The sequence below is a fragment of the Apostichopus japonicus genome, chromosome 19 (genome assembly GCF_037975245.1).
Source record: "Apostichopus japonicus isolate 1M-3 chromosome 19, ASM3797524v1, whole genome shotgun sequence".
NCBI classification, from domain to species: Eukaryota; Metazoa; Echinodermata; class Holothuroidea; order Aspidochirotida; family Stichopodidae; genus Apostichopus; species Apostichopus japonicus.
This window is the reverse complement of record NC_092579.1, coordinates 5,037,722-5,064,555: the sequence shown is the minus strand read 5'-3', so window position 1 is coordinate 5,064,555 and position 26,834 is coordinate 5,037,722. Positions and strand designations below refer to the sequence as shown.

The window sequence follows — 26,834 nt, the reverse complement described above, 5'->3', positions numbered from 1 at the left end:
GTTTGCTCAAATAAGTCATTATAAAACTTTCTAATCAGATTACACTTTCCATGACTAAGTTCTTCCATAACCAGACTGAAACAATTAACTTTCAATTTTAACCTCGTCAGTTTCTTTCTTTTTCCCCTATTATTATTACAGTTTTTTTCCTGCTACTGTGCAGGATATATATATTGTTGAACAGTGATTGTTCCAATTTGGTATATAAAACAGAGGAAGCTGAAGGACAGGGACTGTTATTATTGTATAATAATAAGTAGTACTAATAATAATAATAATCAGCAGTTTCTTTTACGACGCTTAAGCGACCACAAATGTGGGAAAAACCCGCAAGGGATTATGGATTACAACTTACATGTCTGGTGGCTTCCAATCCAACATTTTAACTAAAATTTAGAATCTTTTCAATTTTAGAAAAGTCATTTATAGTACATCACCTATTGAACTGCTTTAAACTACTACTATTCCATTCTGTATATTCAAAATTCCTTTTGTCTAAAAGTTAGATTGTGAGCTGGTGTTCTTTTTGGAATGTGGTCATCTCTATAACTGGAGTAGACTAGATTGGAATTGTGAATGTGTATATTAGGGCAACTACTGTATTATGGTTACATTTAGAGAGGGGGAAAGAGTGGGTGGGTGGAGGGGTTGGGATTTTAATGACTGCCTCTGAAACCCATTACAGAATGGTCTTGGGTGATGCATTTGGAATTCACTGATTTCAAACATTCCTTAAACTGATGTAGTGTTCTTAAGGAACTGACGAATCAAGAAAATCCGAAATGACTTTACTCACAGAGCAGAAGAAGTATGTCAACCTTAATTTACCTAAGAAAACAAACAAACAAGCTAAACATAACTATACACAAATATACTGTAAGAAAAAAAAATCCCAGAAAGTACAGCAAGGAGAGATACTGTATAGTGAGGGCTTCAATATAAACAAATAAGTTACCAAAGTGAAACTGTCTAAACATCCTCGCTAAAATAAGTCACCTACTATAAAAACGTGAAACGGTAAGTCAGCAAATACTACGATAAAGTGAAAACCTTTCATCCAAGTAATCATTATCCTTCTCGCTTTTATTCCTTTCACAAACAAGTTAACATTTTTCCGGTAGAAAAAGAAGTCATTTTATCATCCAAAGGCACCCTGCAGAAATTCCAACCAAATGTTGATCCCTTTATCCTTAGATATAAAGATAGATTTCAGCGAATGATTTCCACACGAAACGAATATTTATCCGACATGAAACCAATTCAAGGTGAGATGCTCCTTCACAATTTTCACTCGGTACGTCCTCCTGACGGTTTGGCGAATCGGTTGAGATGCGGGAACGCTGAGACACGAACATCTGCGGTAGCTACGATTCGCTGTCAGGTAGGAATTTGGAGGATGTTTGGGTAGTTCATTATGCTACATGGACGGTCTAAATAGATAGTAATTACGTAGTTTCCCCAAAGGAGACGCCAACAGCTGTTGGCGGTATCAGTCATACTCTACCCAACCATTGCAGTCAATTATTATGTCTGAAACCTCATAGCTGTAAGAACCCCTGGCTAGGATCATGCCAGCCACACACACGTGCCATACATTTAGCATATACACATATATACGGTACAACATGTACAGTACATCAAACAAGCATGGAACCGCAAAGGTGAGGTTTTATATGACTGTAAATCAAGAATCAAGAGGGGGTGGAGGGGGGAGGGTTGGGGATCTTAATCAGGACTTCTAGAATTATCAACAACTAGATTAGACACCTCATATTCTTGATGCTTTGGGTTTTGACAGTTAGATAGTTGTTGCTGTGCAGCCTTTAATGCAGTCGCTAAGGCAACGTTGAGATACGATACCCAATAACCTTATCGGAAGACTATACTGACGTCTCCAGAACGTAACCGAAACCCGCTGCATATATTATCCATAACGCCGCAATCGCTTCGTTCAAAGTTGTTGTCTTTTTTTTACGGATTGAACCAATCAGCAACTGGTTTTAATAATTAAAGTGAGCTCAAAATGTTGGATGTTGGCTATTGATGCAAACTTGAAGACTTTGAATATAAAGTTATATGAAGTTAAAGTATCAGCATATACTGTACAGTGGAGTGTATAAAAAAATGGCAAAATATCCTACAAATTTACTAGTTTGGATATATATGCAAGCCATAATCCTAACCTGTCTCTACACTACAATTGTACTTTTCACTGTACTGAACACAGGTATCTACTGTAATTGGTATAATTTACATTATAAATCTACAACCTAACTCTGCTTAAATAGATTAGAATCATATTTGAAGACACATTAGAGAGAGGAAAATGAGTTACAAATATATACTGAGCATCATCAACTTTCTTCCACATTCCATAAATTTGCATAGGGAACCATAAATATTACAGGCAGAAATGAATAATATTAATTAGTTCTTAGCTGGCTCAGTTTTGTATCATACAGAAGGTACCTAGGCTCAATGGTCATATTGTCAGGAAATGACTCAAATAGCCAGACTACTTCTGGATGGACTAACATCCTGACAGAGGTTCATGACTACCGTCGAAGGTCAGATGGAAGTCTACAGTAGGTTACTAAAACAGACTGTAAGAGAGGACATACTGATCATGTTATATTTGAAACAACAATGAGGTGGAAAATCTAGAACAGTGAAAAACACTTCCTGCCTCAACCACTATTTCCAATCTAAGCCTTCCACCACTCTAATATGCGGCTGCCCTAACCAACTGGAATTTGGACACTGACATAAATACCACTTCTTTAAGATATTATAAAAACCACTGGAAAGTTTGAAATTCTCATTCTCGTACAGTACTGTCGTACAGTACTGTCACTCTAGTACAGTACTGCCATTACATGCACAGGGATCAAAAGAATGGAAAAGAAAGACATCAGAAATAGAATCCAGTCCTTTCATTTTTTTTCGGGGAATGGGTATAAAAACTGGAATCACAACTTGTTAAAGCATTACTGTTGGCAATCAGTCTTTAATACTTCAAAGTGTGAAACTGGTTCTGACAATAATCTCAATATCACACACACAAAAAGACCTATCAAGTCTTCATAAGGAAGTCTTCAGATCCATCTACACTCTGTACCGATCTCCATGAGAACTATTAACAGAGTAAAAGGTTATATCTCTACACCAGATGGTTAAGGCTTTAAATTTGTTAAAACACAATTGAGAGTTCAAACACCTTCCCTAGGGTCACATCATCCATGTATTAAAAAAAAAAGATTCTCAGATGGTTTCCTCGTTAAATGTCCTCACTTTTCGTCTTTTCCCCCCCTTCTTCTTAATGCATATATTTCATGACTTTTCCAGATCATTTATGACCATAAAAAGGCAGGATAAATAGTTGAACACACACACACAAAGTTTAATAAATTGATTTGACAATCTTTGGATAATTTCTCTGCTGGGAATTTCCAGCAACTTCTAAATTATGAACAAGATGGTGCAAGATCCAAGTACTGCATTAAAGGGACCATAACAACTCTTACTTCTACTGAAGAGCAACATGTTCAAATTTCATATCTTTATTAAATAATTACCAGTCATAGAGGGTGCACAGTGTTAAAAGGTTATCAGTTCACTCTACAGTAGAGTGACAGTGCTGAGGTTGTGAGGAGACAGATAAGGTTGGAATGAAGTAAATTCTAAAACTCATGCTACAACACATCAAACCTCCATGCCCGTACTGTACAATGAAAAATTTTACTGTAATGTGGGTAGTAATAACATCGTTATTAATATCAAGCTGCCTATTAATTTAAAGGCATCGTCATATAGTGAGGAGTAAAGGCAGTTATTTTAGGTTGGGTGGCTTTATCCAATTGATAGTGTTACAGTAGTTCATTTTTTTTTCCTAAAAAGTGTGGAAGACCATTTCAGGTGGGAAAACCGGGAAATTTCTCCTGGATGAAAAATGAAAAAAAAAACATGTTACTTTGGCCGGCCAAAGATCGAACTAATGATTCCACATATAATGCCTTGTTTCATTCAGTATGCCACCCCAACTTCATCCACTTGACCAAAACACTGATTTTAAGTATTTTATAATTTTTTATAATAGAAAGGCATCCAGATAGATCAACTCTTGAATATCATGTTCTTAAGTGATAGTACAGTAGATTTTCCAAGCAACCAGTTTTCAAGATTTATAATGCTACTGCCACCAAGGGATGCACTCATTAAGTTTATTTGTGGGACAGAATTTCAGCAACAACAGCAAGAAACACAGGAAACTAGATCTAAAATTTTACAGCTCTCCAATAATTGTTGAAGAAAATCTTGTTCCAGCTTAAGACAAATGTGGTTTAGGTAGATATGGGAAAGTAAATAGGTTGGTCCTGGAGACAGTTAAGAGGGGAGGGAAGTAAGTTTAATAAATTACATATTTTATCACCTGGTTTAATAAATTACATATTTTATTACCTGAATGAATTACCGGAGATATTCAAATTATAACACTCTACTATTAAAACAATCATCGCACATGAAAACTATTAATTTATACAGAAATTTGAGTTTCATTTTGTAACATTTTTAACAGAAATTAAAAAAGGTTTTCTTGGAATAGCTCTGTACATTGCATTAACATCCAATGTATCATTTACTAAAACTAAACAATGCAGTCTTTGAAAGCCTTTATGATGATGTCCAATTCTTAACTTCAAAAGTTTTCACTTTTCAATCAACTGTTGTGGTCGTCTGCGGACACAGAATACATAATTACATCAACCACCTTACTAGGGTACAATGATAACTTTGATAAGAACATTATAAGGAAATGTTTTGCAATTAAAGTATGATACTGTACATCATTGAATGGAAGAAACTAAAACGACCTTCCCGAAAGGAAACAAATAGTTAATAAACTAGGTTTGCTTATCTGATACAACACACAGACTGTATACTTTGCCTATACAGTAGATGGAAGGAAAATACCAAAGCTGCATACTCATGAAGGCAACTGCAATGCATGGTATTCTAAATATCATGACTGTGAAGTTTCCACAATCTTCTCATCTCTTATTGGAAAACAACATTATTTTGTTATAACAATTTTTACACAAAACACTCAGAGAAAATTTCTTTTGTAAAAACTTTCTCTCTTTTCTGTGTCAAGGTAGAAAGACACAATGAAGCACCGCAGGCTTGAAAAAACAAAAAAGACCCAGATAATCAGGGAATACATTATCCAGCATGATGGAATATCACAAGATGCTCTGCAAAGTGGTCAAATTGCTATATACCAGTGCAAAGATGTACAGTATAGCAGGGTCTTTTTTTTTTACACAGGAACAGTAAAATTTTACAAGGAACAAAAATTCATAGCCTTTAAAAATGCTACACAAATATTGAACACTACATTACTCTCTGATTATGGTTAAAACTTAGCCAAGAAATTCAAGCAATGCATTTGCAAGAACACTGTAATGTATATATTACAATATGTGTTTTTCAATGCTTTTGAATTCATTCAGTTCACCATAAATACTTTATGTACACAACTCAAGTAGGGGCTACAGTTTCCTTGTTGTGACAAATTCCATTCGTAGATCAATTAATGCAATGAACTTATTAAAGAAAAACTTACCATTTTCATCCAATTCCATTCTACCTGTAGGTATATAATCCACACCACCAAAGGACAAAAGACCAAAAGCCATTTCTACTGTACGGTCACTGTCTACAAAGCAAGCAGGCACAACAGAGACTAAACTGAACGAACTCTTAGAAATAGATTACGGGCTGAAGGACCTCCCTCAACTTCCCGTTTGAGAGTAAGGAAATGACTACAACGTTTAATTAGGTTCTGATGGGTTGAATTTCCTACAACGGCCAGATTACAGTAGACTGGACACTTTTAACCGAGAGCCAATATTGAAAGGAATACATTCCAATTTTTCTTAGTATCTCTTTAAAAACAAAACTTGAAATCTTATGCTTCTTTCAAAACGAAACCATAACCTTAAACTAGAACCAAATCGAATGATAACTGCAGGTCTTGCCCGTTTGTTAATCGAGGGCAGAAGTGACAATAACTTCTGTGCATCCAGGCTTATTTGACCCATTTGGGTTGATGGACGTTTGCCACGATAGCAGACACACTGGAAAATGTACGGAACAATGAGAATTGTCATCATTATTCATCATTGCCATATATTGTAGTAAAGGTATATCTAGCCAATTAATAGCTCACTGATCTGCATTCCATAAATGGGACACTCCAAAATAATCCCCTACAATTATTGTCTGGGAGACCAGCTTAGGAAGCTAGGGAAAAGGACATACAAACGAGAAGGTGCATTGTTTTCTTAAATTTTTACAGGTTCAGTCTGATGTCAGATCTTAAGGAGTGTGAGATGAGGTGGGGGACGGGGGGGGAAATGAAAGGGGAAGGGAGGGAGGCCAAGGGAAGGGGAGGAAGGAGAGGAGGAATGAGGAACCATTATTATCACAGAAAACCGAAGTTCACTGCATTTCTATAAGTATGTCCCTGCTGAATATTATTATGTCTTTATAAATACAAAGAGTATCAAGAACTAATTTTTTGGAAAAAAAAGTAAGTCTGTCTGAGAGTTCAGTACATACAAACATGTATAGCCAAATCATACATGTAAACATGTATACATAAATCATACATATAAACATGTGTAGCTAAATCATTCTAGTAAACATGTATAGCTAAATCATCAATGTATGGATAATGAAAGCAGAGTACAATTTAAGCAATTAAAAACAAACTGAATTGGTTTTGGAAATTGGTCAGTTAAAGACGTGCAGGAGAAAGCATACGTTGTCCTGCCTCATACGAACGTCTCCGTTCCCTTTAAAATTCCTTGCATAACTACAGCACCTTCAACGTGAGATGAGTTAGTCATGTACTGTATGGATATAGCCTACCAATACTTTCAATGTTTTTACTGGGTTAGCATAACATAAAGCTATTTATAACATTTTTCATTGTCCTACTTATCGTATTACATTACAATATATAGATGAATAACGTTATCCCCCTCCTCCTCCTAAACTTCAAAATGACTTAAGGTGTTCAGTTTGAGTTTAACTAAAATAAACAAGTAATTAAGGATATTTATATATATAGTTGTTTTTGCAGACCATCGTTAAAGGTTATCTCTTTACTTTAATTAACAAATCAACAGTATTAATGGGCTTTAATAAAACAGAGAAATGTCAGATTGCTATGTTCTCAAAACATGCCTCGATAGTAAATTATCTGGCATTTCAATATGGCATTTCAAGAGCCCAACTCAAACTAAAAATAACTGTGTAAAAAGTTATTAAAAACGATTGTACAATTCATATGTCATTTTGAAATACTATAAATTGTTTACTGTATATGAAATAAAGAAGGTTTTTAGCATTTTGGTCGAGATTAGACCAAATTTCACTACGTATAAGACTCAAAATAAGACTGCAATTCGTTAAAGAACAATACTGTTAGTCACACTCGATGAACTTTGTAACCAAAGGAAGGTTCCAATGCCTTGAGCACCCTTCCGGGTGGTTATGTGCGCGTTATAAATCAACATTATTATTATGATTAGTACAATTAAATGGTTGGTTACTAAGTTTGTCAATACAGGGTGTGTCAGTTGAAAGTATTAATTGGGTGTATGAACGAGGAAATACATTGGCCTTATAGTAAAATATCTGATACTGAAAAAAAAAACAACATGATAAAAACAAAGTAGGCTACACAGTGTACACTTTAAGCATTGTATAACCTAAGGGTACAATAAGTATACTTCCGTGCATTTAACTGGACTCAGTAGAGTATGAATACGATCACGGATTCAACTACATGCCAGCGAGGAAATAATGACTCGAGGTGATTTGTTAAAAGTGTCCTTCGAAAAGGCTCGCTCTGCATAAACGAATATAACTGTTATTTGAGATAGAGGGAGACAGACAGACATTAAGTAATGCCATCGGTAATGGTGTTAGGCGTTTAACAGTGGTTGCATTCAAACACGTAGTCCTGCATGTACAGCCTAATGTACAGTATAATGATCGGAAAGGTCAAAACACATGCCTGCACATGTACGTGTCCCGATGAATGTTTTGGATAAACAAAGGCGATGATATTGTCTGGATTTTCATTTCATCAAACTCTGCGAAATGGGCCACAAATATTTGGCAAAAAGAGTACATCATCATGGTGGTGTGATTAATTACTTGCTACGCATTACACAATAGTATCAAAAGAAGATCGTTAATTACACATATTGAAAATGAATGCATACTTTAAGCTTTCATATCATTTCCAAATTGTTTCATCACACTGCCCCAGTAAACTTTCAAATCTGTCAATCTGTCTGTACCCTCTTGCTTAATGTTAAAATTATATGTTAACCATATGGGAATCTTAATTTCTCTTTTTACCTTGACAAAGAACTTTTTTTATTTTTTTATGACAACTTATCCTCCTCTTACTGTTAAATCAACACCCTTAAGGCCAATTCTCAGAAATTAGATAAAACTATCTCAAGCTTGGATGTTTTTATTAATATTTTTATTACTTTTTTATCTTTATCATCCTTTGGGGCATTTTGAGGGTTTGCCCTGTGATTTCCCAACAGTACAGTAAGACTGATTGTGTAATGGAGAAAGGAATATTTACGTTGTTATAAGCTTTGATGTTATCTACATTTTATTCCAGTCACACTTCACTTTTAGATGGTCATCAAATGCAGACAGATTTTGAAATCAGAGTAGTATTTTGGTTAAACGACCACTCAGTGCATACAATCAGACCTTTTCTTGTCAGAAGTATCCCAAACCACAGGGAGCAATCACAAACCACAGGAAACTAATTGGTATGAAATGATGAAATCAAACCATAGGATGCCCAAAGTTAAAAATAAATTTTGTCCCATAAACATCTTTATTGTAGACACTGATCTGACCATATTTTAGATTAGCAGAAGCTTTTTTTTCATTCACCTACTGTATGTAAGCTGATAAAACCCATCTACAGTATAATAAAGTTTTTCAATACAGACTACTGGTTAGAATAAAAAAATATATAAAAATGAGGTGTGATGCAAGGTGGATTGGACTACCACATCCTGTGTCTCCAAAATAATTTTGCAGGGAAATTTAATTTTCTATTCACAAATTTTCCAGACAAGTTTGCAAGTTTCGATTCCATTGATAAATGTTTTACTATAATTGATTATAAATGGTGTGAAATCTACTTTGGCTTTGTTCATATAACCTGCTACGTACACTGCAGTATACAGTAATACCGTACATGTAGCCTTATCATTTGCATAACAATTTGACTGTGCATGTAATTTTGCTATGTGTTATACTACCAGTTCCTTATATAAGGGGTGGTGGAGCTATTGCACTAATCCACCAACACATGACATTAATGGGTAGCCATTTAAGAATCTACTGTACACCCCATAGTCATCTGTAGTGTGACCTATGCATGAGGCCATGATCCTATGCATCCTACTGTATCTATGCTGAGAGTTCTCTCACATCTGGTGTTGTGTATTCAAAAAAAATCCATACAAAAGCTCCATACATGCAAAAAGTCTTGGTTTGGGTACATTTAAGATTATATATGCCTGTCCTCCTTCCACAAGCCAGTATTTCTCCTCTTCAAAAGAGCACATTCTTTTCTGTTGTACCAAGCTGAATTCAAGTACTTACAGTACTATATAGTGTGCATATCATCACCACTCCCCCCTCTCTCCCAACCCATCCCCACCTCCCCGCCCCAATCATCTTACTGTACTTTCAGATAAACCCTGCAGTTGCAACCCATTTTCCTTTCCTTTCCAATTTAATATTTGCACAGATAGATAGGTGAAACAAAGACTTGTTTATACCCTGTTCTTCTAAAGCTCTCCAAAGTACAGTAAAATATTTGGTTCAATAAATCCCTGTAATGTTTGTACAACCCACTTACACATCTGAAAACTAGCCCATATCATTAAAATCCTCAAACTGCATTCTGCAGTGTTTCATGCATGTTTGATATCATGTACAGTATATTGTATGAAATATGCAGACCTGCATTAAAGTAAAAAAGGTTAACTAGAGAAATATTTTACACTCTAAATGTAAAGAAACCTATAGCACTTAAGTTGTACAACATCAATCCATTAGCATCAATTCATAAAAATCCTCTCTGAAATTACAACTCAAAATTATTGTAACACATAAGTTCAACTCTGCTACCGTTAATGAACATTAACAAAAGACAGACATTAATGCTGCCTAGACATAACAACTTAAATTAATTACGAATCGATTCTGCTTAAAGTATATCTAATGGTGTGCAGTACCCACACATGAATTGTATAGTATTCTTATTGTATTGCTATTGCAGTTACACATCTCGTAGTACAAAATTTGTTCACTAAATTTTTGTTCAAGACTAACAAAATTGATAATTCCTCAAAAATAACCCTCATTACAATTAAATTTTAAGTTTCTGTTTTAAACACAAGTTTCTCACCTTGCTTTATTAAATCGTCGTTTTTTCCTGAGATGGTTTGATTGTTATTTTCTTCCGAACTCGCAAAGAAACTGTGAACCTCATTATTATTATTTCCCTCTCCATCATCATCGTCTTCCTCCTCCTCTTCTTCCTCCACCTCCTCGAGGTAAACGCTCGGCAAGAAGAAGCTTCCGTCGGAACTTACTGCAAACAAACCCCAATTGCTCATGGCTGAATGTAAAGCATGTAACTCTGCATCATAATCTTCGGCCATTTTACACACAAAATTTCACCTCTAAAAAAATCCTGCCGCATCTCGAGCATAATTTAAAATCTTCTCCATGATCCTGTGCAGAGTTATCTATTGCTGCTGTGAGTAGATTCCATTCTTACATGTTTCCCATGTCAGGCTTTGACGAACAACACAAAAATAAATGGGGTTTTACGAGAAGGAAAGAAAAAATCGAAAGTTGTCGTAGCTAAAATTGGTCACTTCAACGAGTGTGAAGCTTGCTTTCAAACACATACGATGCTGAAAGAAAAAAATTTAGTGTAATGATTTCACAAGATAAACGGCGACAGTAGTCTGTATTTTCATATTTCATATCTCTGTGAATTGAGAATGAAAGTGTGAAATTATTTTCAAAGATTCATCAATTTGCCTTTGAGATCAGCTTCACTTTCACAACGATTCAGTTCTATTCAAATATTGGTGTCGCTTTTTATCCCTGTTCATGTAAATATATATAGTAAATGAGTTTTAGAGTTTAGACTCAAGGCCCTCAATGAGAGCGTATGCGCATCGCTAGTAAAAATTTCTTTTCGTAAACTTTAAGAGCGATAACGGAAGCAAGGTGAAAATACAAATGAATTATCAATAACAGAGTGGATAAAAGAATTTTAATATAATTCAGTTCTACGGTACGAGGGGAAGATCTGTGAATTTCACGCTTTAATGAGTTACTGCATTGGAAGCACAACAACGAGAGACTTACTGTTAAAGGAGACAAGTTTTTATCTTGCTGGGTATTTTTCTCCTCTCCCCTCTCCCGAACCCCCCCCCCCCCATTGATTATGAACATAGCTATCAATAATTTAATAATTAATACTACTAATCATTACTAATAAAGTAACTTTCTTCCTTTTCTTTTTTTCTCCTTTTGCGCTAAGTTAGCATGATCATTGGCAATCCACACTAGATAATTTTTATGAATATTCAGCAACTTGAAACATCATTTACTGTATAGTTGTTCATTTTGATTGCGATTGTCTTGTTTTGTTTAGCACCTAGAGCAGCTACTTCTTGCTTCTGATTTGAGGCCTCATAAATCCTCTGTATTTTTATTTATTATTATTATTATTTCTATTATTATTATTGTTATTATTATTATAGTTATTATTATTACTATTATTATTGTTTTTATTATTATTGTTATTATCATTATTATACCTATCAAATGTATGAACGAAAGAATACAATAAATAGCTGTTTTACCTTATTCAAATTCTGTTTATATTTGAATGAGGGAATCTTGACCTATGTCATCTTGCAACACAGAGTCAACTGCTTTAAGCGAATCTTCTGACTACCCAGTCTGATATTAACAATTTCCAATATATAAGCACTGGTAAGGCTGCTAAAGTCATTATGTTTCAACAAGCAATATTAACCAACTAAATGACATAATTTTGTTCTTCTTTGATTAATTTCTACCCTCTCTCAATCTATACATGTCTCCTAGTAATTTTTACACTGTTTCATCCATCAATGGGGCGATGCCACAAATAGGCTGACATTTGGCATTTAAGCTATTCGCTCAGTCTTTAAAGAATTGATATGTGTAATATTTAAAAAGGCAGATGAAAATTCAGTAATTCACCCTGTTTTATTATTAATCTCAAGTTTTCTTTCACATCTGTATGAAACACAATGACAACATCTCTGACTTTTCTACTTTTTAATTTAATTATTGTGCAATCTTTACCTTGTACTTTGAAGGACACACAAAGAAATGTGTTTTTTCTTTTTATTCTTTATGTGCAATTCTTCAATTGTTTTATATCTGGCATAACATATTGTTGATCTTCAGTTGCATAGCTTTATCCAAGATCATCAAGACAACAATGAGCCAAAGAATCAACTTACAATAAAAGTATGATTGGTATATATTAAAGCCAAAAGTGATTTTGCTGTTCTGCCTTTTACAGTTATTCACCTCTGCCAAGACATGCTAACAATGTTGGCTAAATATTCCAATACTTATATCTTCATACAGCATTAGTCCATTTTCTAGCTCTTTGATTTTGCATTCATGATGAAATTTTTTTGTGAATCAGTCTACATTGTACAAATGTGACAGGCATCTCATACAGTAGTAGCACACCAACACATACTATTACATTTTGGAGCATAACAGATGGCGCTATGTAGAAATATACACAGGGGTAATATATAGAAATGTACACAGGCACTAGGTAAAAATATACAACAACACTTATGGCAAAATGTTTCTGCCTGAATTCTAACTTTCACTTTGTTATTTTAGTAAACATTTAGTCCATAAGTAAGTGTACAAGGTTTCTTCCACATTAACAACTGTCAACTACATAAGACATGACTCAAAAGGACAAATGTCAATTGCAGATGGTCCAAGAATGCCTGCTTAGATGAAAATATATAGAATATAGAATACATAGAATTGCAGAATGGTAGGAAGAGACTGCAGTTTAGTTGATTCACTGTGTACATGTATTCCATTAATACAGTGGTTTTAAGGCAGTAGAATAATTACACATGAAAAAATCTTCAGGCTGTCCGAGAAATGAACTTGAAGCTATTAATACTTACAGTAGTTGCCTTGCCAAGACTTAATTAGGTGTCACATTGTGTATAATAATCCCATTTACCAAATTTTCTTCCGCCAATGAGAACGTAACATCTAAACACAGACGAGATTAAATTAACGAGCATGTAACAGATCATGAGCTAGGTCAAGAACAATGAACAGAGAAACCTGTCGCTGATTGCGGATGTGTGTTACGAGGAACTAGCAGAGGTACATCCTGTACGTGATTTGTCCACGTCAAAGACTGAAGTCAAAAAGAAGTCAAGAAGCATTCATCTTTGGCTCGGCTTTCCTCTGTTTCCTGCAGGTCAAATTCAACTAAGATTACCTACTTCCTTCATCTAAAAAAAACATTCTAAACATAGATGGGCCAAGCCAGGGGGAAATCTTGTAGAGATATAACCAGATTGACTGATACAGACTACTATACATACTAATATATGTTGAGACATGAATATTCAAGAGTTTCAATAGAAATGTAAATTAGATGTTATTTTACAAGCAATAATATTTTTTTATTATATTTTTTATTATTGTGATCTTTAATGAGGGTAGTCCTGCACAGTGCAGAAGCACTGCTTTCCAGAGGAGCCCTCAATATACTTGACTGTCTGTAAATCTAACAATAAGATGTTCAATAAGTTGATGTTTTATATTTTATTTTATCTTTGTAGCTGCTTTGCTTGTTTGTCTGTTAATTTATTTATTTTTTGGGGAGGGGAGGAGGTGGGGATGGGGGTTAACTTTCTGTCTGTCATTTTCGTCTTCCCTCTTGATCCTCTGTTCCTTGTTTTCTTTATTGAGGAGTCTCAAAGAAAATAGATTGCACTTTATTTGTTGTGTGTTATATACTGGAATGCAAAAATGAGGTTTTTTAACAGCAACTTTTTTTCTCTGATATATTTGATTCACCATATATAATTAAACTGTCAAAATGGCTGGAAATAATTCCAAGGGTCAGGACCTCCAGGAAGTACTTTAGAAAGTTATTAGAAAAATCTGGAGCAATCATGATGACCTTTTAAACAGGCTAATTGAAAACTGATACCACAGACTGGACAGAGCCGGGTAAAGTGGCAGCATTAAAGTGAGTCTTCTTTTTTATTCAGGATTAGAGAGCATAAAAGACAGGAAACCATCCAAATTCCAATAGCTAGCAGATTTCTTTTGAGGAGTAACTTCCTAGCAGATTATGGATATAGGTAACAATGGTATCTTAACTGGACAGTAAGTAACAATAGGAGATTGTCAAATCTAAAGAACGGCAACAATAGAACTTGATAAAAGGTAACAAAATGTTAAAGGAATGGACATCAAAGCTGGCAAAGTGTGTCATGGTGGTGTCTATTTATTTAGCCTGTATGATGTGCTAAGACACAAAGTAATGGCCAAGAGTGCAAAGAATGTTGGCACAAAACAGTTCACATCTAAGGAGGACTTGAAGTATTGAGGTAATGGCATCTTGCTCATACTTTCTGGGAACAAATTTTCAGAGACAAAAAATCCATCTGCCCCTCCCACCACATCCCTCCCTCTCCCTCCAACTCCCTCCCCCTTTTTTTTTGTGGAATAATCCTGAATTCTCTTTTTTTTTTAACCTATCCTTCAAGTAAGAAATTAAGGTCTTTATGGAGAGTGCAAAAAATTAGATTCTCTACATGTATAGCTATATAAGTAAAATGTAATCTCTACTGTTCCTTTTTCTGATGCATGATATGAAGACTGAGGCAGTTAGTAGATATCTAGTCAGATGAAGCTCTAATATACTCTGTTTAATTTAAGTATTTGTTTCTGTCCTTATTTCTTCGTCACATACCGCTGTGAGGTAAACTGAAGTTACATTACAATAGCTGGGGTTACTGTAGTTTGGTCTGTATGATGCCATGAGGATCATGTGTTGGAAAACTGTTGTGATACAGTAGGCTTGATAAGGATAACACACAACTTCCACTCAAAACCTAAAATTTAGTGACTTCTGACACAATCACAGTGACAGGGTCCATACTACTGTTAATCTAGTGTATGTTTACCCCCGCCCCCTCCCCTCAAAAAAAATTCCCAGGTTTTGGGAATTAATGAGGGACTCACTCACCAATCTCCACACAACTACTGAACTATTGTTCTACCTTGTCTAGAGATAACCCCCCCCCCCCAAATAAAAAAAAACCCCATTAACACAGTGAGAAAATTCAAAAACATGTTAACTTACTACTCAATGTGAAGATACACACTTCACAGGTAACATCTGTCTTCAGCTAGCACTTCACTGAAAATTGATGGATGATGAATAATTAAAAACTTATAGCTGATAAATAAAAACTTATAGCTGAAAATTAATTAATTTGCTGGATGATGCATGGTTAATAGCATGTTAGGTGATGAATGTTCACTTTAACTCCATCAATCTACTTGAAGTAGCTAATAATTACTGTATGCACTCATCACCCTTCTGCCAAGACTGAATGTACAAGCTATATTTCAGGAGTACAAAACAACACAGCAGAATTTTTCACTCACAGGCTAACTAATACAATCGGGAAGTATAGAGCTGCCCTGCAGAAACATATTGGGAACCTTTCAAATAGCTCCCAATAAAAAACTTTTGGTGTATTTTTTTCACTGTTAGACATCCAGACCATTATGGTATTAAGTATTAAAGTTACAGTATCTATAGTCACCTGTCACAGTTTTGGTTTAATATTAAAGCTGTCCTGACATTATCAAAGCACACAGAACCAAACTGTAGGTTACTCTAAGATACTTCATCATTGGGGTGGGGGTAAACTTGCTTTAAGGTTTTATAGACAGTGTTACTTTAATTGCAGCAAAATTCGTCCTTTCAATGCTTAAAAGAACAGCTCTATGAGGTAAATTTATATTTAGCCAATAAAGGAGGAATCCACAGTAAGTATCTTTGTGCAACATGCATGCAATTTCCTTCCTGTATGCCTTTTCCTAAATTTTTGTCGTTGAAGTTGTCATATTTGGTCCCAAAAGGGAACATTGAACTTACAGGAAAGACGTCATAGTTGCAAATTGACAAATAAGGTCTTTTCCCCTTTTATTTTTCATTCTATTTGTTTCGATCTTGGATCGGTTAGAATTCCAATTTTCACTCACAGCAAGCAGCTTTGAAGCTTTATACCAATAAACATTTATCTTCACATGAAATAACGCACGCACTTTTGATGTAGAAAGCTGTATTAAAATTGTGACCAGAAATTCCCTTTTCCTCCCGTGGCCAGCCACAAGGAACTACTGTAGCTCCCAAATTCCCAATGGACTTAATATAATTGATATAATTGAGATAAAAGTATTGCAGAATATACATGTCCATTGTGTACATGTCTACTTAATTGTGTGCAAGCCACAGGCTTCCAGAATATACTTTATGTACAGTCAGTCCAATGCTGTTTGGGAATCAAATGCCATCTATAGTGACCTTACATATATCACCTTTCAGTGATTCTGTCTCAATTAAGATAAGCTGTTATTTCATAAATATTTCATAAATATTTTTTTCTCTCTTTCAGCAGCAAGGAGAAATATTATGGAGCCCATGAGACCTGCATCACAATGAACCAATCTGCAGAATATGTCCATTGTGTATACAGGTCCTGTGCAGTCAATACATGTATTCAAAGTAGTGAATTCATCCAATCAAAGTGAAACAATTGACATTGTACTTCCAGGAACTGTCACTTTTAAGCAATTCTATGTCATAATATGAGCAGTTATTTCACCAACACCGTAGTTTCTCGTTTCTGGAAGTAAACTACTGTACTGTAGAGCATACAGGACAACGAACTTGCTATAAACTTGGAAGGCCCTTCATGGGCAAACACCTCAATATTTGTGTGATCTCATCTCCCCTTACAAGCCAACTCATTCTCTCCGCTCTCTACATGCTAACTTCTCCTTATTGAGCCTCACTTCAAATTCAATTTATAAGGTGGTCGTGCATTTTTCTAGAATTGGCCCTCGTTTATGGAATTCCATGCCACATGAACTCAGACATTGCCACTCACTGAGCAGTTTCAAGAAACAGCTTATGACCTTTCTCTTTCAAGGCACTTCTGAAGTGTTCCACGATATCATCCCTTTGTAAATACTGACTGATGATGAACTATTTCCGTAAAAGGGTGGTTCCTTTACAGAATATTTCAGTTGTTTTGACAATGATAAATCAGGTCACAAGCATCTGGCAATCACTTTCTCAACATTAGGACCTCGTTTTAAAGGTCTATGATAGGTCTATGCTTAACCAGTGCTGTGGCCGAGTGGATGAAGGCAGTGGCATTTGAAGCAATGAGGCTTAGCAATTGGGAGGTTTGGGGTTCGATTCCCAGCAGGGTGATATTTGGGTTCGATTCCCAGCAGGGTGATAGTAAGGTAGGTTTTCTTCCAAGAGCAATCTATGGTTTTCCTGTCTGCAATAACTTTCAAATTTGAAAACATTCCAAATTTGTGTAAAAATGTTGAATTAGAAGCCACTGGACGTGTAAGTTGTATTCCATTAGCCCTTGCTGGTTTCTCCCACATTTTTTCGTAAAATAACTGCTGATTATTATTATTATTACTTTTATTATTGTTATAGCATGCACCCCACTTCAGTCACTACAACCAAAGCATTGTTGCCATCCCAACACTACAACTGTGTCTGTCTGTGGTAGAGATCAGGACTAGATAGATGATGAGTGTTCTAAACATGTAGGAATTATCTTGGAAAAACCACAATAATAAATGGCATTGTCACAAGGAAGGAACACAAAACCTAGGGATGACACACACCACTTCCCTCCTACACTGAGTGAGTGGTCACTTCCCCAATTTTAATGAGGACACCGCATTCCAGAACACAGGCGTCTATTGTCATTCCTCAAGTTTTCAAAGGTGACCTTGGAAAGGTTGATATTTTAAAGGACGACATTGAAAATCACACAGGTTGAGAGTTTGAATTCCAAAACTTTTTTACAGGAACAAAAATATTCAAGGTACTGTTTATGGAAGAACTTGAATAACAATATAAAGTATTCAAGGTACAGTACTGCTGTAGAAGTTACCTACTTTAGTGAGAGAAAAAAAAAACATTTAGGGCAATATGCATCACTCAATGTAGAAAAGGCACCAAGGAGACCACATACAGTATAGCCATGATATAAAATGAAATGTTTGTTTTAAAGGCTAGGAAACCAAATTCAAACAGGGTACACCCATTGAGTGTATTCCTTTAACATATTCTTACACAAGGGGGTGTTGTGCTTGCCTCTATATATGTAGTAGGAACTAGGCATGGCTGCTTTATTTTGTGAACTCCTAGTACATATATGGAAACAACACAACTTTTAATGAAAGTGAATACAGGAAAGGATAACATCTCTCCGTAAAGACCAAGTTTCACAGAATTCATAAGTTAGAATAATACAAATGTTGAAAGAGAGACAGAGAAAGACACATGAGAAAAAAGAATAGAAGAAAAAACTGGAAATAAACCAGACGAGAAAGTTCTGTTGAATCAAGAATCTATTCATGCAATGCACAGTTTCTGTGTTTTCCAGAGTGTTTGGATAAGACAGCACACACCTTTAGCACTTGGCATGAAACCCTCAAAATTGCCAACAGCAGTCGACAGACTTTAAATAACGGTGACGAGGGCACACTTTTAATCAGGTGTACAATACTACACTGGGTATTAATATTTCGCATACATGTACAGTGAACACGAGTGATGGCGTTACTGTTGCATAATGTGAAACAAAAAAACGGGTTCCATTTCCTGCAGATACAGTACACCAAATAAAGATTTCCAATCGAGTACATGTAAGAAATAAGAAAATATACAAGCACCATGTTGAGTTTTTATCCTCACTTCCTTCTTTCAATTATGCAATTGATGCGAATTGAACTTTGACCTACTTTCCTTATTATGTTTATCTATTTTTTTATTGTCCCCCCCTTTCCAACCCTTCCCATCTGGATATAAAGTCAACAGCAGAAATAGCAGCGATTTTGGAGGCTATTACTGCAATAATTTTTGGGATATATTTCAATAATTCAGTTTAACACTGTCTACCATGGTAATATTGCAAGGTCAGACCCTAATAGAATTGCTATTGACATAACGAAACACACAGGTTTCAATGTGTCATGCAATCTAAGTATAAATTAGGAAACCATTCAAAAAAACTGTCAAAATCCCTCTTCCTATGTCTTTCTAAAATAAACAATCTTTGCCCCAAGTGAAAACATATCTCTTTCCTCTTGGGAACAGTAACCCACTAAGGTAAAGAAGAAAATTTGATCTCAAAAATCGTAAATTAACAAACCAATTTCCTCAAGGGGTGACAAGTTAGTGGTTTCTTAAACAATAAAACACTTAGAAAAAGTTGGTATTTGGTGGATTCAACTGCTGAAAGCCATTAAATCTCAACTTTTCCCCTTTTTGTTTTAAGACAAAATCCCTCCACCAAATGCAGGAAGCAATTAGCACCAGAACAATTCAAGTGTAAGAGACAGAGGCAGGCTCTAAAATATGTCCTAAATTCAAAAGATGCCAGAAAGCCTACTCCAATAGGTCAGTGCACTGCAGAACTTTGTGGTGTTCAGTATCAGGGTCAGTGGCGGAGCTAGGGGTATTGGTCAGGGGGGGCGAGAATGGTGTGTACAGTAGGGGCGCTTTTGGCGCTATTTAAGCGGAGCCCCACCCCAGGTTGGCGCGGAGCGTACAGAATTTTTTGAGTAAAGATACTCCCAAGATCGCCGGAAATGACCCTTTCCGGGCCTTGCTAATTGGCAGATAAACGAAGAATAAATAAGTGTCATCGTCATTTTGTCAGAAAATTACACCAACAAAATGTGACAAATGTCAATAGGTATTTGAGAGCGCAATAAAAAAAGTCAATAATTGCGAATAAGTAAAAAGTGGTAAAAAGCTGAAAAGGGCGCCAGCAGTCCATTTGAGTCCGTCAGGGGGGCATCTGCCCCCTCTGACTGTATGGACGCTCTGCCACTGATCAGGGTAAGAGATTGGCTCCCTCTGATGAACCTCAGGACTACACACAAACTGTCAGCCAGTGAAAAAAAAATCGACAGATTTATTGGAAGGCTTAGACAGGTTGACAATGATAATTAAAAATATTATTGTGAAATAGCTTCTGATATTTATTGAAGAAATAATAAAATTATATTTAAAATTTATACATTTTACAATGTTCATAATGTGTGGCTGATCAAAGATGGTAAAGACCAAACTGGCTATAAATTGACAGTATAAAGCTTCTACCAGTGTGGCTGATATTCTGGTGAAGACCAAACTGGTTATGAACTTACAGTGTACAAGCTTCTACAAGTTCTTTGTTTTTCTTGGCTCTTGAAACTTTCAACCAGCAAGTAGCTTGCTGTACTATTTTATTACTGTATATTACTGCATTACCTTGGTAAGGTATCTACAGTATTGTAGAAGAAACTCTGTACTGCAGTAGCCAATCCTGTACATGTCCCTGTACATGTACATGTACATGTACATGTACATGTACAATCCTGTACATGTACAATCCTGTACATGTCCCTACAGTGTTCAGATATACCCGAACTATTGAAAGTTGTTTTCAATTATAAACCTAGCTTTCCTACAGTAAATTTATCAACAAGTCTCACAGGAATTTTTTAAATACTTGAAAGTATGAACATCAAACTTACTTTCTTTTGATATACCATTCAATATGCAATGCCCAATTTATAGAGGGGCAAAAAGGGCCAACTGCCCTAGCACCCCCATCTATACCAAAAATAGAATAATTAAACAATTAGTTTCTTTTATTGAAAAAGAAAAAAAATAATATCTACTACTGTACCTAAAAATCTACTGGAGTTTTGCTGGCGTGTACTTTCATGTAAACATGTAAATATATATAAAAAAATCATAAACAGAAAAGGAAACCACGGCGATCCAAACATTTCCTCCATGAAAAGAAAATCAAAATTTTAGTAGGTGACATTGAAAAGTGATTTACCTGATTTGATCTATGGTACCCTACATGTCATGCTAAGAACTGGTTTGAAACTACGGTAATTACAATACCAGTCAACACGTTTTCAAAATCACTGTAACCCTAAAAGGACGGGGAAAAAAGTACTTAGTAATTAACTGATGCCGGGAGAAACAAATAAAGAAAACATACCTTGATGAGAAAAGTCAAAATATCCAAGGTAATTTCCCTTGATAAGTTCGAAAGTTACAACACAAAAATAAACCTGTCCTGAGAGTGTTAAAGAAGTTTACAGTATGACACTGTGTGGATTCTTGAAATTGTTGCCAAAAGTTCAAAGAATGAATTTTTTACAAAGAAAGGCATTTTTGTCTGACGGGGTCAGAGTGAATTGTTGCAATCATGTATCCCATCAGGAAACCGAGGAACAACCTGCCTGTTAAGCAAAGGATACTCCGATAGCAATCTGATGAGATAAACAGTCCAGGTCAAACCAGAAACGGAAAACGATAGGGTCAACAATCCCCCTTTACATTTGGTAACGGATCGCACATGTCCACTGTACACCTGCACTGTATGGCATTGACTAATGTTACATAATTCGGGGCAAGGTGGAGGGAGTTAAGGGGCGCACACGCACACACGCACGAAGTGAACAACTTATTTTCCAGGAAGTTCAGAGGAAAGACAGCCCCATATTAAATGCCACAAACTCCACTGACAGAGATACTGATCTACAAATTTGAACAATTGGCAGAAGGATTTTTAAAGGCCAAAGTAATGTAATTTAATGGTATTAATTCCAAGAATGATATTAGAGTGGAAGCTTCATGATACAAATAATTTCCTGATAGACACGCGACCGGCAAAGATAACGAATTCACCATTTTTCAAAGAACTATATTCTATAGAACTACTGTACTGTATAAATTCTTTGTACTAGAGTTAATTACGTCATGACAAATTTTTTTTAAGGTGTCTTTCCTGATCGTCCCTCCTACTACCCAGTTCTTACCGTTTGGTCTGAAAAAATGATTATTAAAGGCTTGCCAATAAACATGTACACTGTAGGAGTAAGGAACACCAAAACGGACATTATTCAAGAACTTTTTATGCAGCTTTTACTCCTTCTACTGAAGTAAATTTTGTGTCACATAATGAGAAAAACAATTACAAGTCATTATGTGAGGTTCTTTTTACACAGCATAACGACCAAGGCTTAAATTTTTCTTGGGCAGTCTATCAGCTGTCACAGAAAGGTCCCCATTTCGCCCAAAAATCATACTGTCTTTATAATGCAGTTTTTACAGCCACATAATGACTTCACAAAAAACGTAGTTATTATGCGGCAATATTTATGGTCACATAATGATCAAGAAAGAATGAAACTAATTATGCAGCAACAGTATTGTCAAATAAGGACTAACGTAAATCTCACTCATCATGCGACAGTCTTTACTGCAGCATTTAAAACGACTTCCGTTAATGTAGTCCTTATTCGGCAACATTTACTGCAGCAGAAATGACAAAAGCACTCGCCAAAACGGATATTATTTTATGTGCAGCGGCAGCGCTGTTCAAGAAACACAGTATTTCTAGTTTGCTGGGACTATGCATGGATGTGAGAATTATTGTATTATCAACATCAAATGCGGGCAAGACTTTATGTAAAAAACACATGCTGAAAACTTAACGTCTTGGGAATTGAGACTGAGAGCAGTACTGTAATACTAGTAGTACTGTACTGGTGTGGTACGTATGTACAGTATGTTAGCCATTTGACAGGCATTAAACTACATTTTCTCCACCACAAAATCTAAAGACAGTATGCTTTTATATACCTACTGTAAGTTGCTACTGTAACTTACCATGATTCATAAACTATTCACATCATGTATCGCCTACTGACATCATCAATAAAATGACATTTGACATCAAAATTGGACAATTAAATTGTCACGATTGAGCTTAGTAAGCAAAGGTAAAAATTATTTAAACTTTATAAGCTTTCTACAGTTTCATGCTTACAGTAGCTGGATGGAGTACAACTGGTAGAGTATAATTCCTAACATGTTTAATGAAAATAATAATAATGTAGATTTATATATCGCCACTCCATGAAACGAGTAACTGCCCATGGCGCTTCAAAAAGTGGAAAGCATCAACATTGAAATGCAGAACAGAAAAAATATGGTCTTCAGTAAATGATTTAATCTTGATATTTTGAACAAGTTCAAAGATGGTCTGGTAACTGATTCCAAAGACTTGCAGCAGAGTAAGTACTGTACATGTACTTCTGAATCCGTAAGACTTCACACGAGGTCTAGGTACACAAAATGACGGGTCAACTTCCTTTCCAAGTAATCATTGATATTGTGATCGCTGGTGAAAGGAACTTTTGTTTTTGTCTTTTTCCCTCAGAAAACGTTCCTACAGTAGTTATGTTCACATCATCATCCATGGATGTGCACTGTACTGTAGTTCACTATACTGTAGGTCTAGTACTGTGAGTCTTCTCCATGTTTTTGGGTAAAGACATTTTAAAGACCAACTATGGAGACTTTTTGATGAACATAAAATCCCACCATTTTGCATGTATGTAATCCTTAACTCACTCCAATTACATTGCTGTAATTAACTTTACCAATTTTGGACGTTACATACGTGAAAAATGGGAAGAAAAGTCAGCTTTTTATGAAACCTATTTCAGACATTCCTGAAACATTCCGAAGACATCAGGTGACCATGTGACGTCACTGTTTGTATACCTCACTCACAACAATACTTTTAGTGTGTAAAGTTGTATACTAGAGCTGCCAAAAACATCAACGATAATACTCCTTTTCCCCCGAAATGCCACAATTCTGTGTTGTTGGAGGTTGCAGTTATACCTCACCCAACAAAAGCATCAGCTTTTTTAGATTTCCAAGTAACAGAACCGACGTTAAACGCCGCAGACTTTGGATCAATTGTCTTAAAACTATTTGTTTACATTCATGTGTTCTTGTTTTAAGCTAACAGCTTTTCAAACACTCGAAATTGGAAGTCAAATACAGTAGAATTGTTCGCTATCTGTGTATAAACAGTGCCTATATCAGCGTTTGATTTTCGCGGTATACAAACAATGACGTCACACCGTGACCAGAGGCTCCTTTGGGTCAATCTCTGTTTTCAGACATTCCAGAGGTTCATGTCACATGACGACCCAAAATGTCAATTTTCATGGTCTTTTTTGGTGGGTTATAGTAGGTTTTCGAAGATTATTTTTACACATGTTGATTATGGGTATGTTAACTCCCAAATTAATGGAAAATCCTGAAAACAAAAATTGTCTCCATAGTTGGTCTTTAAGCATTTGGGCCGTTCTGTCCACTTTGGGTGGGTGTATGGAGGATAGCGAACAGATTACTTCAATCCATTTTTTTTCATTTATTTGTTTTCCACAACGATTTTACATAAACAATGTTATAAAATGATTCTTACATAAACAATATTACATAAACAATATTACATGTATATAACATATGATGTATCTGGATTATTAATGGTAGTTTTGTACAACAAACAGTATTGAAATTGTGAAAAGAAGTGTTTCTAAAGGTAGTCCTGAAGGCAACGTTTTGGTGGACTGCTCCTTTCCCCTTCTGTAAACCCCTGACCCCCCCCTTCCCCCTTTCACTAGAATATAGTCATACTGAACATGGGGACCAAGATATTATATTTTAATTCCTCAAATTCAAATTTAATACAAATTCACAGCTCATTTAACTATGGATTGGTGGTGTATCACAATTCCCCAGAGTTGTTGACAACCAGGACTCAATGATAAGACAATGGACAAATGATCTGCCAAGATATCAAGAGGGATCTTATCAGTCGAAAATAACTACTGTACAGTACTACAGAGCTCTGCTGAGGTCAAGGGTCGAGAAAGGATCTCCAAGCTGTACAATATACTGTATGTGTACAGTATATATATCACAATGAACCTTGGCAGAGGGAGACACCCCTGCCAATAATAAGGAAATGAATTGCCAAATATTGACTGCAAGCCATGCCAATAAGTGTAAAAACATACTGTACAGCAGCCTATTTTGCCAACGAGCAGAAATGGGAAGAGGAACTTAAAATATTTCACTGTGTATCCTGAGATATGTCCCTTTGTTGATTAACCAAGGGATTAAAAATAGCTCAGCTGTAATTTGCTTTTTGACTAATTAGCTTACCACTTTTTATTTTATGTGTGTGTGTGTGTCATACAGTAACTGTTCTTTATATCTGATTTAATTCTCAATTGATAGCTAAATACTATACAGTTAATACCCGCAGCAGAAAATCTTCACAATTTGACATCGGTTGCCCTTTTGAAATTTCTGTCCATTTTCTGTTATATATATGTCTGGCATTTATGTTTTCATTCATTACTCTCAATACAGTATCTATCTATAATTATTAATTAATGAACATGTCTCAGCTCAAGCTGAATTTTCAATCAATAATGACCATCGTCAACATGTAAGCCAAATATCAAACATTCTCTTCGAATTAGGGAACTGTCAGGATTAAATGAAAGGTGAGAAAGAAATTTAATCCCATCAAGAACATTCAACCCACAACCACACAGACAAGTGCTTTTAACACTTAATTCATGAATCTGAATGGTGTTAGGATGGGGGATGGGGGAGAGGGAGAGGGGAGGGACAGGTGTTGCCTGCCAATACAGTATGCCAAAACTGCAAAGAGAATCTATATTACTGTAATTGCACAAATTTGAATTACAGTTTACTTCTAAACGTATTAACTATATACCAAATATTATGGTTTGATAGAAAGAAGCAGTCTGTTTACAAACAAACCACGCTTCATGTAATAGTACAGTATTTTTAAGGTTCCCTTAGTTCCCTAACACTATCATGTATCAAACCTATAATGTACAGGCTTGTAAGTGTACTGTGAATTGTACAGTAGCCTACTGTACAGTGTATACTCCGTAGTATTTGTCCACTCACCCTTCAGATTCTTATGGCAGACCACCCACAAAAACAGAAGAGAAAGCAAGGTTGTAAGAAGATGAATATATGGATCACAACTGACACAGGTTAAAAGAATTGTTGATTGAAGAGTTAGTCCTACCAGTGACATCCTGTGGTATTCTTATTCACCTACAGGTATAACATACAGTACAAGAACAGAAGAAATCTCTCACCACACATAATCCTAATAGCTATAACAGTTTCACTTTTTTTCCATCGGATTTGTTTTTTTCCATTAACAGGGAGACACACTGACGGTGCCATCTAAGCCTTGATGTAAAGGCAGGATGTTTTTCTTGTGACGGGACTAAGCCATGTCTTGCACAGTATTATGACTGTCATGTGATAGGATGTAAGTTTATGTAAAATTTGGTAAAATACAGTATGTTAAGAAGAGTTTAATAAAAATATGAAAGCTAAACAGTAAAGTACATTGACCAATAGTTTAACTTTCACA

General features: G+C 35.6%; 1 protein-coding gene across 5 annotated transcripts in view; it reads right to left on the bottom strand.

Annotated features, from left to right (window-relative positions):
- Positions 1-26,834, bottom strand: part of LOC139960535 (cytohesin-3-like) — an 82,803-nt gene that overhangs the window by 52,480 nt on the left and 3,489 nt on the right. Inside the window, exons 1-2 of one of the 5 annotated variants that reach the window (XM_071958967.1) lie at positions 13,359-13,498; positions 10,529-11,042 (exon numbers count right to left, since the gene is read on the bottom strand). The exons of 1 other annotated variant lie outside the window; for it this stretch is intronic. In XM_071958967.1, coding sequence (XP_071815068.1) covers positions 10,529-10,784 — 256 coding nt within the window. In that variant the 5' untranslated portion in view covers positions 10,785-11,042; positions 13,359-13,498. Of the gene's footprint in view, positions 1-5,623; positions 5,813-10,528; positions 11,049-13,358; positions 13,499-26,834 lie in introns of those variants that run through there. 3 more of the 5 variants (XM_071958966.1, XM_071958964.1, XM_071958969.1) reach the window with 3 other exon arrangements.